The sequence below is a fragment of the Natator depressus genome, chromosome 2 (assembly GCF_965152275.1).
Source record: "Natator depressus isolate rNatDep1 chromosome 2, rNatDep2.hap1, whole genome shotgun sequence".
In the NCBI taxonomy this organism is placed as follows: Eukaryota; Metazoa; Chordata; order Testudines; family Cheloniidae; genus Natator; species Natator depressus.
The window spans coordinates 223,157,873-223,171,874 of NC_134235.1; the positions used below are offsets into that span (position 1 = coordinate 223,157,873).

The 14,002-nt window shown below is 39.9% G+C and overlaps 1 protein-coding gene across 2 annotated transcripts in view; it reads right to left on the bottom strand.

Annotated features, from left to right (window-relative positions):
• Positions 1-14,002, bottom strand: part of MINDY3 (MINDY lysine 48 deubiquitinase 3) — a 93,490-nt gene that overhangs the window by 6,260 nt on the left and 73,228 nt on the right. For both annotated transcript variants that reach the window (XM_074943399.1, XM_074943400.1), the window contains 3 exons: positions 9,622-9,694; positions 8,419-8,491; positions 1,593-1,680 (listed from right to left, as the gene is read on the bottom strand). In XM_074943399.1, coding sequence (XP_074799500.1) covers positions 1,593-1,680; positions 8,419-8,491; positions 9,622-9,694 — 234 coding nt within the window. The remainder of the gene's footprint in view (positions 1-1,592; positions 1,681-8,418; positions 8,492-9,621; positions 9,695-14,002) is intronic.

A 14,002-nucleotide genomic window follows, 5' to 3' on the forward strand; every position in this document is an offset into this window, starting at 1 on the left:
GCTCCATGAGCCATGGGAGCAAGGGGCAGGCTGGGGTAGGTGCGACCACGCAGTGCTGCCCGCTGGGAGAGCAGTCTGAGGCAGAAGCCTCCAGCTCACATGATATTCCAGGCAGGACTGAATCTCCATGAGAAAACTTAAAGAAGAGAATGACCTGGAGTCACTCCCATTCGTGCTCTAAGAGGAGGATAGCCATGTCTGTCCAGGCGCCCCAATCGACCTCACCGAGGACTACCAGGAGCACCCAGGAGACGTATGACGGCTATCAGTCCTACTGTACCATCTGCTGCGAAGGCAAGGGCTGCTGCTGTGTAGCAATGCAGTACCGCTTCTGCCAGCAGCACCCAGGAGATGTACGGTAATGGTGTGCTGAGCGGGCTCCATGCTTGCCGTGGTATGGCAAGCATGGCAGCTGGCTGGGCAGGGCCAGCGGCCGGGACCCCGGCTGGCAGGAGCCAGCGGCTGGAGCCCCAGACTGGCAGCACTACCAGTTTGGGGCTCCGTCTCCCAGCCCCGCTCAGCCCATGGCCTGCCTGGGTTTCCGATCACCCAGACAGGCAGCGGGCTAGTGGGGCCGGTGGACAGGACCCTGGAAAAAAGGCGCAAAACGACTGTCTGCCATTGCTTTCATGGAGGGAGGGGGGCCCGACGATATGTACCCAAAACCACCCGCGACAAAGTTTCTGCCCCATCAGGCATTGGGAGCTTAACTCAGTATTCCAATGGGTAGCGGAGACTGCGGGAACTGTGGGATAGCAACCCACAGTGCACCGCTCTGTAAGTCGATGCTAGCCACAGTAGTGAGGACGCAGTCCGCCAACTGAATGCATTTAGTGTGGACATATGCAATCGACTGTATAAAACCGAATTCTATAAAATCAACCTAATTTCGTAGTGTAGACATACCTTAGTGTTACACTTTGCAGTATTGTTTTACTACAGTACATTTTTCTCATCAATATTACATCTTTAAAAGGTGCATTGCCAAGTATACTTTTAAAATAGTTGTGGCTGTTTCACTTTTCCTTAGTAACACTTAGAATCTTTAAAATAAAGTTTCCATAACTTTGACAAATGCTGATTTTCCTGTATTTCAAACATGGCTGAAATTAATAAGGCTATTTTGTTTACTAACTATAGCTTCAAGTTATATAGTGAGAGAGAATATGCCTTGGAGTCTCAGCCTGGTCCCCAGCGTAGAGCCCTGCAAATCCACGGATAACTGCGGATATCCACAGATAATTTTTGTGGATACGGATCGGATGCATCCGTACAGGGCTCTACTTATCTGACACTTGGCAGCTTCAGTGGAGATTGCTTTTTGGTGCGAAGGCTACAAATTAGAATAGTTTTTCATTTAAACATTGGAATGCTAAATCACATAGGACAGTTATACTGAACTGAACAGTGCAAAGAGTTACCAGCTGACCCGAAGTAATCAAAGAAATGTAACATTTATTAGACTAAATAATTTTGCAAAAATGCACATTCGAGGTATGAATGTTTAATGCATCACTGAAGAATCCTATTTAGTGAAATACAAAATGTTCTATGGCATAAGAAGGAGAAAAAAAACCAAACATCTACGTTACCTGCTCAGGGAAGAATTCTTGCAGAAAGGGACCCAGTAATATGATTCCTAGTCCTTCTGGGTCTAATTTGGTCTTCATGAGATTTACACTAAAACAAGAACATTGGATACAAAAATATGAGTTGCACGTTTTTATTCTTGCATGACTATGTTATGGGGTACTACAACACTTCTGACTGCCAAATATATTGAGGTTTTTTTTATTTAGACTCTTAAAATGACAAATGCACCAGAACGGCACCAGATTTGAGAAAATGCAGTTATTTTTAAACCAAAGTAATCTGTTATTTAAAATGGAAGTAGTTATAATTTTGAAAGATTGCCTTATTAGGTAAAGTCAGTGGAAAGTCATGCAAACTAAAACCTACACTTTAACTCAGAAGACATTTTGCTGTATGCTGCAAGCATTCCTCATCTTAAACACACAAGCCAGTCATCCTTTGAAGAGTTCTGACCAAACAACCTGCTTTTAAGTGGAGATTTGAAAAGCCACCAATGAATACATTTCAGAGGTTTTTAAAATTAAGTTTGATAAGAATAAATTTCATTGAAATAAGGTCCCATGTTTATCATTGTATATTTACAAAATGCCTTTCATATTAAAGTAGCCCAAACCACTTAACATTTATTTTGATAGTATACATACAAAAACAGAAAGAATGAGAATATACACTGAGTAGTATAAAAGCTTTATCGGCAGTAGTGCGGGATTTTTGCCAGCCGTTGTAAATGAGTGTCAATAAAACATTTACATTTCTATTTATGCAATATATTTTACAGACTGTTTAGTAGAGCTTTAAAAAGTATTCATATTTTTCCTAGCTCTCAGTCTAGTTCTAAAAGTTTATCAGGATAGGCTTCTGAATGAGAAATTTTAGAATTCACACAGTATCTAAACTAGCTCTCCTGTAAATCAAGCAGAATTTTAATATTAACTTTAAACCTGTCACTGGTCCATGACAGAATATTTACCATTCTGCTAGTAAGCCACATCTTTGGTGTGTTAGACATTTTAATTTTTTTTAAAGCAGTCTGAAAACTGATCAGTTTTGGAACATTAGAACAGGTTCTAGGCTTGATGGATTAGTGGACAGAATGCACATAAGGCATATTTAGGGCTTGTTTACAGGGAGCAGCAATGTGCAGTGTGAGGGTGTGATTTCTAACGCGCACTAACATATTGTGCATTAAATTGGCCCATGTAGAACCTGCTGGTGCACACTACAGTTTCCACAGCTCACTTTAACATAGTACTGTTTCAGACAGAGCTGTGTTAAAGTGCAGTAGGTTACATGGATTTGTCAACACACAACACATTAGTGCGCATTAGAAATCACCCCCCTCTAAGATGCATTATTCCACTTTGTAGATAAGCCCACAAGTGTATACCACTTTTCAAATGCTCTGCAATTAACTTAATGAATATAGAGAAACCCCTTTACTCAATGAAATACATCTCTAGAAAATAATACAGCAACTGTTTAAAAACCTCTCAGCCACACTAAGTTTGACGCCTAGTTTTAAGCAGTCATGAGATAAAAGATAGTCCTTTAATGGCTCATTAACTGGTTAAAAGATAGGAAACAAAGCATAGGAATAAATGGTCAGTTTTCAGAACAGAGAGAGGTAAATAGCAGTATCTCCCAAGGATCAGTACTGGGATCTGTGCTGTTCAACATTCATAAATGATCTGCAAAAAGAGGTAAACAGTGAGGTGGCAGTTTGCAAATAATACAAAATTACTCAAGATAATTAAGTCCAAAGCTGACTGTGAAGAGTTAGAGGGATCCCACAAAACTGGGTGACTGGGCAAGAAAAAAAAATGGCAGATGAAATTCAGTGTTGATAAATGCAAAATAATGCACATTGGAAAACATAATCCCAACTGTACAAACAAAATATTGAGATCTAAATTAGCTGTTATCACTCAAGAAAGATCTTGGAGTCATTGTGGATAGTTCTCTGAAAACATCCGCTCAATATGCGGACAAAGTCAAGTAAGCTATTAGAATGTTAGGAACGGGATATATAGTAAAATGTAAGTATCATAATGCCACTATATAAATCCATGGTGTGCCCACACATCAAATACTGAGGGCAGGTCTGGTCACCCCATTTCAAAAGAGATTTTAGAAATGAAAAAAGGTATAGAGAAGGGCAACAAAAATATTTAGGGGTATGGAACAGCTTCCATATGAGGAGAGATTAAAAAGACTGGGACTATTCAGCTTGGAAAAGAGACTACTAAAGGGGGATATTATCAAGGTCTATAAAATCATGAATGATATGGACAATGTGAATGTGTTATTTACCCCTTCACCTAACAAGATCTAGGAGTCACCCAATGAAATTAATAGGCAGCAGGTTTGCAACAAACAAAAGAAAAGCACTTCTTCACATAATGCAGTCAACCCGCGGAACTCATTACCAGGGGACGTTGTGAAGAACAAAACTAACTGGATTAAAAAAAGAATTAGCTAAAATGGTAAGGGATGTGACCCCATGCGCTGGGTGTCCCTAAGCCTCTGACTGCTAGATGCTAGGACTCGATGATAGGGAATGGATCACTTGATAATTGCCCTGTTCTGTTAATTCCTTTTGAAGCATCTGGCATTGGCCACTGTCGGAAGTCAGGATACTGGGCTACATGGACCACTGGTCTCACTCCAGTATGGCTGTTCTTGTGTAGAAAGTAAACGTTAACTAACTGAAAATATAGATGGAAGTTAGGTAAAATGTAACCATCAAATTCTAACCAGGGCTAAACAACACTAATCTTCTAAAGACTATCATAGGATCTTTAGTAATCACAAATTAGCAAATTAGGGGAATTATTAGTTAAATTTGAAAAGATGGGGATCAATATGAAAATTGAAAGGTGGATAAGGAATTGGTTAAAAGGGAGACTACAGCGGGTCATACTGAAAGGTGAACTGTCAGACTGGAGAGAGGTTACCAGTGGAGTTCCTCAGGGATCGGTTTTGGGACCAATCTTATTTAATCTTTTTATTACTGACCTCGGCACAAAAAGTGGGTGTGCGCCAATAAAGTTTATGGATGATACAAAGCTGGGAGGTACTGCCAATTTAGAGAAGGACTGGGATATCATACAGGAGGATCTGGATGACCTTGTAAACTGGAGTAATAGTAATAGGATGGAATTTAATAGTGAGAAGTGTAACGTCATGCATTTAGGGATTAATAACAAGAATTTTAGTTATAAGCTGGGGATGCATCAATTAGAAGTAACGGAGGAGGAGAAGGACCTTGGAGTATTGGTTGACCACAGGATGACTATGAGCCGCTAATGTGATATGGCTGTGAAAAAAGCTAATGCGGTCTTGGGATGCATCAGGAGAGGTATTTCCAGTAGAGATAAGGAAGTGTTATTACCGTTATACAAGGCACTGGTGAGACCTCATCTGGAATACTGTGTGCAGTTCTGGTCTCCCATGTTTAAGAAGGATGAATTCAAACTGGACAGGTACGGAGAAGGGCTACTAGGATGATCCGAGGAATGGAAAATCAGTCTTATGAAAGGAGACTCAAGGAGCTTGGCTTGTTTAGCCTAACCAAAAGAAGGTTGAGGAGCGATATGATTGTTCTTGATAAATACCGGAGAGGGAGAGGAATTATTTAAGATCAGTACCAATGTGGACACAAGAACAAATGGATATAAACTGGCCATCGGGAAGTTTAGACTTGAAATTAGACGAAGGTTTCTAACCATCAGAGGAGTGAAGTTCTGGAACAGCCTTCCAAGGGAAGCAGTGGGGGCAAAAGACCTATCTGGCTTCAAGATTAAACTCGATATGTTTATGGAGGAGATGGTTTGATGGGATAACATGATTTTGGCAATTAAATGATCTTTAACTATTCATGGTAAATAGGCCCAATGGCCTGTGATGGGATGTTAGATGGGGTGGGATCTGAGTTACTATAGAAACTTCTTTCCTGGGTATCTGGCTGGTGAATCTTGCCCACATGCTCAGGGTTCAGCTGATCGCCATATTTGGGGTCAGGAAGGAATATTCCTCCAGGGCTGATTGCAAGAGGCCCTGGGGGTTTTTCGCCTTCCTCTGCAGCGTGGGGCACGGGTCACTTGCTGGAGGATTCTCTGCATCTTGAGGTCTTTAAACCATGATTTTAGGACTTCAATAGCTCAGATATAGGTTAGTGGTTTATTGCAGGAGTGGGTGGGCGAGATTCTGCGGCCTGCATTGTGCAGGAGGTCAGACTAGATGATCATAATGGTCCCTTCTGACCTTAATATCTATGAGTTTATGAGAATCTCATTTCATCTCTAATTAAAAATGACACCTTCAGCAATAGTGCCCTCAATGCCATGTTGCAGGAATTAGTTCAGAATTGAAATACAATAATTCCATCTACCGAATCACCAGCATAACTATCTGACCACAAATGGTTTTCCTTGCACACCTCCCAAATACTGAGCAGGTCTGAGGCTGGTTAGGTTTTGAGATCTGAAGAGATCACAGCCTGAGGTAGCAGCTTATAGGAAACTACATGTATACTATACATAATTTAGATGTTATTTGCTTCGAAGAACACCACATTTGCAACCGACAAAAAAGGAATTAAGAATCCAAATACTCTTTACGTTATTTAAGTTTGTTCCGTATTTCATGGACTGGAGACCCTAAATACAGAGACTTAGATGTCAGCTGAAAAATGTGGTGAACCTACATAAGTCAGAACCTACTCTATTATACTACTGCTTTAACAGAGAGAAAATATTGCAGACTATGGATATGGAGAAATTCCACAGCATTATCCGCAGAAAAGAGTCTTTTTAATATGGTATGCCTTTCTTGTGAATGATTCTTGACCATACAACACCTGATGTTCCATATGCAATAAGAGGTCATGATTATGCCACAAATATCCTAAAACCCAAGCAGCCAATTCTGAAAGAAAGCTGGATTTGGAAGGAAGATTTTCCCCTTTTCTTTGGGAAAGCAAATTTGTTAGAGGCAGTAGAACAAAAGAAGCCTTTCCAAGCTTCCCAAATCAGGCTCTTTCCCTAGAACTTGCAAAATTCTGTTCCCCTCTGGAGGGAGAAAATATGTTTCACACAGAGCTAACATCCCTAATTTGTTTTGGAAGAGTTCACAACTCTTGATTAGGATAAAATGGAATTTGGCCTTATAAATGAGCAAAGTTAAAGCCTGGGAGGTGGAAAAACAAGTTCAGACACTGAGATTTGCTCTCTGGATTGGGTATTCAGGAAGCAAAATATGACTACATAAGCAGACCTTGGTGCAGAAGTTATTTGCTACCACCAAGCATTTGGGAAACACTACCGGCAATGCCAGTCCAAATGAGAATTAAATTACCAAGTGAAGAGAGTTTTATCTGAATAGCTACTATGAAAACCTGTACAGTAACTCCTCAGTTAACGTTGTAGTTATGTTCCTGAAAAATGCGACTTCAAGCGAAACGATGTTAAGAGAATCCAATTTCCCCATAAGAATTAATGTAAATGGGGGGGTTAGGTTCCAGGGAATTTTTTTTTTTTTGCCAGACAAAAAAAGGTGTATATTTTTTTATATAATATACACACACAGAGTATAAGTTTTAAACAAACAATTTAATACTGTACATAGCAATGATGATTGTGAAGCTTGGTTGAGATGGTGAAGTCAGAGGGTGGGATATTTCCCAAGGAATGCCTTACCGCTAAATGATGAACTAGCAATTGGCTGAGGCCTCAAAGGATTAACTCGTTGTTAATCTAGCCTCACACTCTACAAAGCAGCAGGAATGGAGGGAGGGGAGACAGCATGGCAGAGTGTGTGTGTGGGGGGGAGGGGGGCGGGGGAAGAGATGTGCATTTCCCCTTTAAGTATGCTGACCCACTCTTTAGTATACTGCCTTGTTAAGTTAATCAGCAAGCTGAGACCACAGCTGCTGCCAGGAAGCTTCCTCCATCCTGAGCCCTGTCATGTCCCCCACCTTCTCTATGGAGATGGGGTAAGCGGGGTGCAGTAGCTAGGGGGAGGGGGACACCCTGACATTAGCCCCCCACAAGGGAGGAGGCTCGGGGAGCAACTCCAAGGCAGACGGCAGGAGCAGCACATGCCATTGAGGGGAGGGACAGCTGAACTGCAGGCAACTGATATCCTGCTGGGTGGCTGCTTCACAGGGAACTGATAGGGAGGCTGCCGGTCCACCCTGGTTCCAAGCCCCCACCAGCTAGCTGCAACGGGCTGCTCTTCCTGAAAGCAGTGGACAAAGCAGGCAGCTGCCAAACGACATTATAAGGGAACATTGCACAACTTTAAACGAGCATGTTCCCTAATTGATCAGCAACGAAACAATGTTAACCGGGATGACTTTAAGTGAGGAGTTACTGTACATATCTGGTATTGATGGAAACAAAGTACAACTATATAAAATGCAACCATACAGAAACACAAAATCTGAAAAGCAGTTTGAACTTTGAGCTCTAGGATGGTATTAAATCTTCTTGTAACATGGTGGTCAGCTGTTGAGAGATCCTGTTTTTTTCAGCACACAGATTCGCCTTGCAGTATTGGGTTGTCATAGGCAAATACATGCACATACAGAAACGCGAGTCACAAATAGCTAGTAATTGGGAGCTAGGAAAGACACTCTTCTTTCTAAATCAAAAACGATTTTGAATCTTATCTTTAGGCCTTTTTTCTTTCATTTACAACTGACTCAATATTTTGAGACACTATCCTCAGGACACTACACAGAATTAGATATACTAACAATTCAAGATAAAACCAACCCATAACTAATCTGTTAAATGAAAATTTAGCTACACAAATTATACTTACTATTCAGGATCTGATACAAGGTCCAACGCCTTCATTACATCTTCTAGAAGGGTATCAGGTATAAATCCATTATCTGTAAAAGGGACAAATTTTCTCAGTAGGGGAAAATAAACTGAAAACATTTCAAGATTATGGATTGTACTGAAAATACTGGTAATCAAACCCACATCTTAGAATTTGAGAGTGCACTGTAAAGTTACAAGATGAGGTCTTAGAACACATGATTTCCATACATATTTCCCCCAGTTAAAAAATTGCAGGTTTACACGTCTTAAAAATGCCATTTTTCTAAAACATTTGAAAATGCGAACCTTATTAAACTTAAAACGATTTTTTACTAATAGACATATAAATGCCACCTTAAAATGGTGAGAGAATGTTTCTAAACTTGTTTCTAATTAAAATAAAATGTGAATATCAGCCAGCTTTGAGTTCTAAAATGAAACTAAGGAATTTTTCAGTACTTGTCAGACCTCTCAGATCACGATGGATCAGGTATGAAAGTTCTACATTTCTGAAAATGTAAGATTAGGGAAAGTGGTGGGTCACATACAAAGAAAGTCCCCAGTGTTGAAAAGCTTACAATGAGAACTCTACTTCCTACTATTGCTATATTTGACTTCCTCATGCTCTGTAGTTTTCAAGAGGCGTGTCCATTTTATTATTAGGTTGATTAACCAACAAATCATGAAGAGTTGCTGTTTTATCAGTAGGTAGCACATTTCCCTGTGGATATGTCTGTCTACACAAGAGCTGGAAGATGTGAATTCCAGCCGGAGGAGACATACCTGTAACTAGCTCTGATTGTGCTAGCTCATTAAAAATAGCAGTGTAGCCATGGCAGTGCAAGCAATGGGAGGGGCTAGCTGTGCCAAATACATACCTATGGTCTTGAATGAGATCATACACCGGGCAGCCATGTATGATTTATAGCACACTACCTCACTAAATCAGAGCTAGTGCGGGGGTATCTCCCCCCAAGCTGGAATTTGCACCCTCCAGCAGTAGTGTACACATACCCTTTGATCAGTATTAAGCCTCATCATGAGCAATGTGCCTTATAATGCAGGGGACTGTACTATTGGAGGTGCAGTGTTTTGCATATATTGTAAAACTGCTGACCTATTTTTCGAGAGAGATTCTTCACACTCAAAACCAGTCAATATAAAGATTTCAACCCAAAGCTAAACAATGCAGCCTTACCTTCTGGGTCATAGGTTTGAAAAACTCTTCTGGCTTGTTCTGAAGGAGCTTCAGGAGCAACAAGGGCCAAATCCTAAACAAGAAAGTTCCACAAGATTCATTATTTCAGACCAATACATATTGTTTCACGATGGAAATACATGACCATACTGAAACATTTCAAACCTTAAATTAATGAAGAAACAAAGTATAATGGCAGAGGTGAGCATTAGCTTCAAGTTAATTCCACACATTGGTGGTGTTCTTCAAGGTTGTATTAACAACGTGTTACGGTTTATTTACATGGCTTTCCACACAACTATCCTGGTATGGATATAGCTTGTCATGCAGATATCCTAGCATAGAAATAGCAGATTCCAAGAGCAAAGAGTGTTATAATTGGGATGCTTATATTGGCAACTAAATCTTTTTGAATCTAAAAAGGTATACACCTTTAAATCAAAGTTAAATACTCTTCAAAATAAATTTTAAAGACAAGAATAACTAAAGACATGGAAAAAAACAGAAAAGTTGGTAAAATGCAGATGGGTATATCAGAGATAGATCATGCCAGACTAGCCCAATAACTTTCTTTGAAAAAATAACTGAGTTTTTTAGACAAGGGAAATGCAATGGGTCTAATCTGGACTTTAGTAAAGAATTTGATACAGAGATTAGTTAAAATGGAAAAAAAAGGAATAATTCCTAGAGCAGATCTTTTAGAAAAACATCCAATCTTGATTTAAAAGTTGCCAGTGATGGAGAATCATCATGACCCTTGGTAAATTATTCCAATGATTAATTACCTTCATTTAAAAATGTATACCTTATTTCCTGTCTGAATTTGTCTAGCTTCACCTTCCAGCCATTAGATTATGTTATACGTTTCCCTGCTAGACTGAAGAGCCCATTATCAAACACTCATTCCCCATGTAGGTACTTAGACTAATCAAGTCTTTGTTAAACTAAACTGAGTATCATGCTTTATAATCCTTCCATCATTTTCATGGCTATCCTCTGAACTCTCTCCAGTTAAAGGACTTCTTGAACTGTGGAAACAAGTACTGGACACAGTATTCCAGTAGCAGTCACATCAGTGCCAAACACAGATAAAAATATCTCTACTCTTACTCAAGATTCCTGTTTATGCATCCAAGGATCATATCAGCCCTTTTGGCCAAAGCATGCTGGAAGCTCATGTTCAGGGGATTATCCACCCCCAAATCTTTTTCAGAATCACTGATTACCAGAATAGAGTCCTCCACCTTGAAAGTATGGCCTACATTCCTTGTTCCTAGACATATAAGAATTTCTGCCACAAAAGCTTATGCTCAAATAAATCTGTTAGTCTTTAAGGTGCCACCGGACTCCTAGTTGTTTTTGTGGATAGAGACTAACACAGCTACCCCCTGATACCTGCGATAAGCTGGAGTTTATCAGTTGGAAATGACAGAGGAGAAAGACAGACCTAGGTGCATTTGTTGATTACAGGATGACTGAGCCACCAATGTGATGTGGCTGTAAAAAAGGCAAATATAATCCTAGGATGTATCTGGTGAGGTATTTCCAGTAGAGCTAGAGAAGTATTAATATCATCGCACAAGGCACTAATAAGACCTCATCTGGAATACTGTGTATAATTCTGGTTACCCATGTAACCAGAAAGATGAATTCAAACTGAAACAGATGCAGAGAAGGGATATTAGGACACCCAGAGGACTGAAGAGCCTATCCTACTAGGGAAAAGATCTTGGCTTATTTAGCCTAGCAAAATGAAGGATGCGGGGGGATAAGATTGCTCTCTATAAATGCACTGGGGGGCAAGGGGTAAAACATCAGGGAGGGAGAAGAGCTATTTAAAATAAAGGACAATGTTGGCACAAGAACAAATGGGCATAAACTGGCCATGAATACATTTAGGTTGAAAATTAGAAGATTTCTAATCATAAGAAGAGAGAGGTTCTGGAACAGCTTTCCAGCAGGTGTAGTGGGGGCAAACGAACTAACTATAGTTTTAAGATTGATCTGGATAAATTTATCAATTGGATTATATGACAAGGTTGACGGCAACAGCAAGAGACTGGACTCAATGACCCAGGAGGTCCCTTCCAGTCTAATGTTTACACTACACTAAACCTAAATAATTTGTTACAAGCAAAAAAAAAAAGTTACCCTACCCAGTTAAAATGACCCACAGAGTACAAAACATTTTTTTTCTTTTTCTTAAAGCATAAACTCAAAGACAACACTTTCAGTCAGCAGATTTCAGTATGTGACAAATGGTTTTAGTCTGGATTGTGCAGGCCTGTATTACTGTTCAATTTAACTGAGTAGACATAAATGGAAGCCATGCATCTACATAAAGATAATAAAGTATGTTGTTTCAGTACAGTGACCCACATCTTAGACTAAGGAAAGAAAAAGCTAGCTCAGGGAAAAACAGAAGTGAAATGCATTCAACCAGAATTTCATTCTTATATTATGTCTCAATTGCAAATGCTCCAAAAGCACAAGATATTTAAAAATATGCTTAACTTTAAGGTTGGCATGTGCTTAAATACCTCCCTGAATGGAAAGGATTTACTTCTTTATTGGCATACAATGACATATTAGGAATCCCCATACGTGAAACAATTTGTACAATTTAAAATAAATGGCATTCCTATTTAAGGAAAACTAATAAAAAGGCACTGTAATAAGTCTGATAACTAGAACAATGTTATAGAACCTCAATACTTTTAGCAGTACATTCTCATGTTTATTTACTTTATCTGAGTCCCTTTCCCAACTGTACATTTTGCAAAAAAACAAAAAAACTGTTACACTACCAAACGATAGGATTAAAAAAAAGAATTCTTCCAATCAAAGACTGTAACAGAAATTTGATGGAGGGAACAAGATTAGCTCTTTATATTGCACCACCATTACGGCAACGTCTTTAACATAAGAAAAGCCATACTGGGTCAGACCAAAGGTCATTCTAACCCAGTATCCCGTCTTCCAACAGTGGCCCATGCCAGGTGCTTCGGAGGGAATAAACAGAACAGATGTTCCTCGAGTGATCCATCCCGTCATCCATTCCCAGCTTCTGGAAAACAGAGGCTAGGGACACCATCTCTCCCCATCCTGGCTAATAGTCATTGATCAACCTATCCTCCATGAATTTATCTAGTTCTTTTTTGAACCCTGTTATAGTCTTGACCTTCACAACATCCTTTGACAAAGAGTTCCACAGACTGGCTGAGCATTGCATGAAGAAATACTTCCTTCTGTTTGTTTTAAATCTGTTGCCTATTAATTTCATTTGGTGACCCCTAGTTCTTGTGTTATGAGAAGGAGGAGTAAACAACACTTATTTACTTTATCTACACCTTCTCTCTAGCCTTGACAAATGCAATCTTGCCCCACTCATATCCAGTCAAAATACTATTGCAAATATCATTTTCCTAGGGCATCGCTTTGATCGCATTATCCCTCTTTGAATCCCTCTACTTGATCCCCATTTATACATCAAACAAGCTGCTCATATTCACTTCTAAGGCCCTTCGGCCAATCCCCACCCTATCATTTCTCATCCACTATTTTGCTGTTGACACTCATCTCCTATTAACCTGTGATGCCAGCCTCCACTGCCCACTTGTTCAATTTTCTAACACACCTTCATTACTTTCTCCCATGCTGACCCATAGCCTTGGAAGGCACTCCCCATAAATGTATACAAAGCTATGTACTTGATTACCCACCTTCAAATCCCTCCTTTGCCACGATGCCTACAAAAAACTTTACAATAGTTAGGCTGCTCATGTGCCTATCATGACCAATATTATTTCACTGTTTACTTGTATGCCCTTGTCTGTCTATATCCATCTGTCGTTTCGTGTCAGGTTATAAGTCTCTTGAGGCAGGGGCTGTCTTTTTGTTCTGTATTTGTAAAGTACCTAGTACAATGGGGTCCTGGTCTATGACTATGGTCCCAAGGCTCTACAGTATAGAAATAAATAACTGAAAAAGTTGAAAAAACCCAGTCTTAAGAACTTCAAGTACGAAGAAGATGAAACATTGCAGCAATAATGAATATCCAGAATGCTCTGATTAAGTTTAACAGAACTGTATTTGGGGGTGGAGGACACAACACAAAGACACTCAGGCTGGAACCTTTCAAACACAACTGCTTCCTAACTTTATACAGGGCTTGAAAGACTCTTCACTCGGTTTAACAGAAACTTTTGTCAAGGCAAGTGGGCTGAGGAGCTGCTGGCTTCTTTCCTGGCGAATGATAGACTCAGGATTGGAGAGGCTATTTTTAGGTCGCTTAAACCTTGTTTCATATCAGGGCATGTCCAAACATAAGACCATCTTAATGTCTTCATTTCTTTAGTGAAGAGCACACAGATTCCCTTTC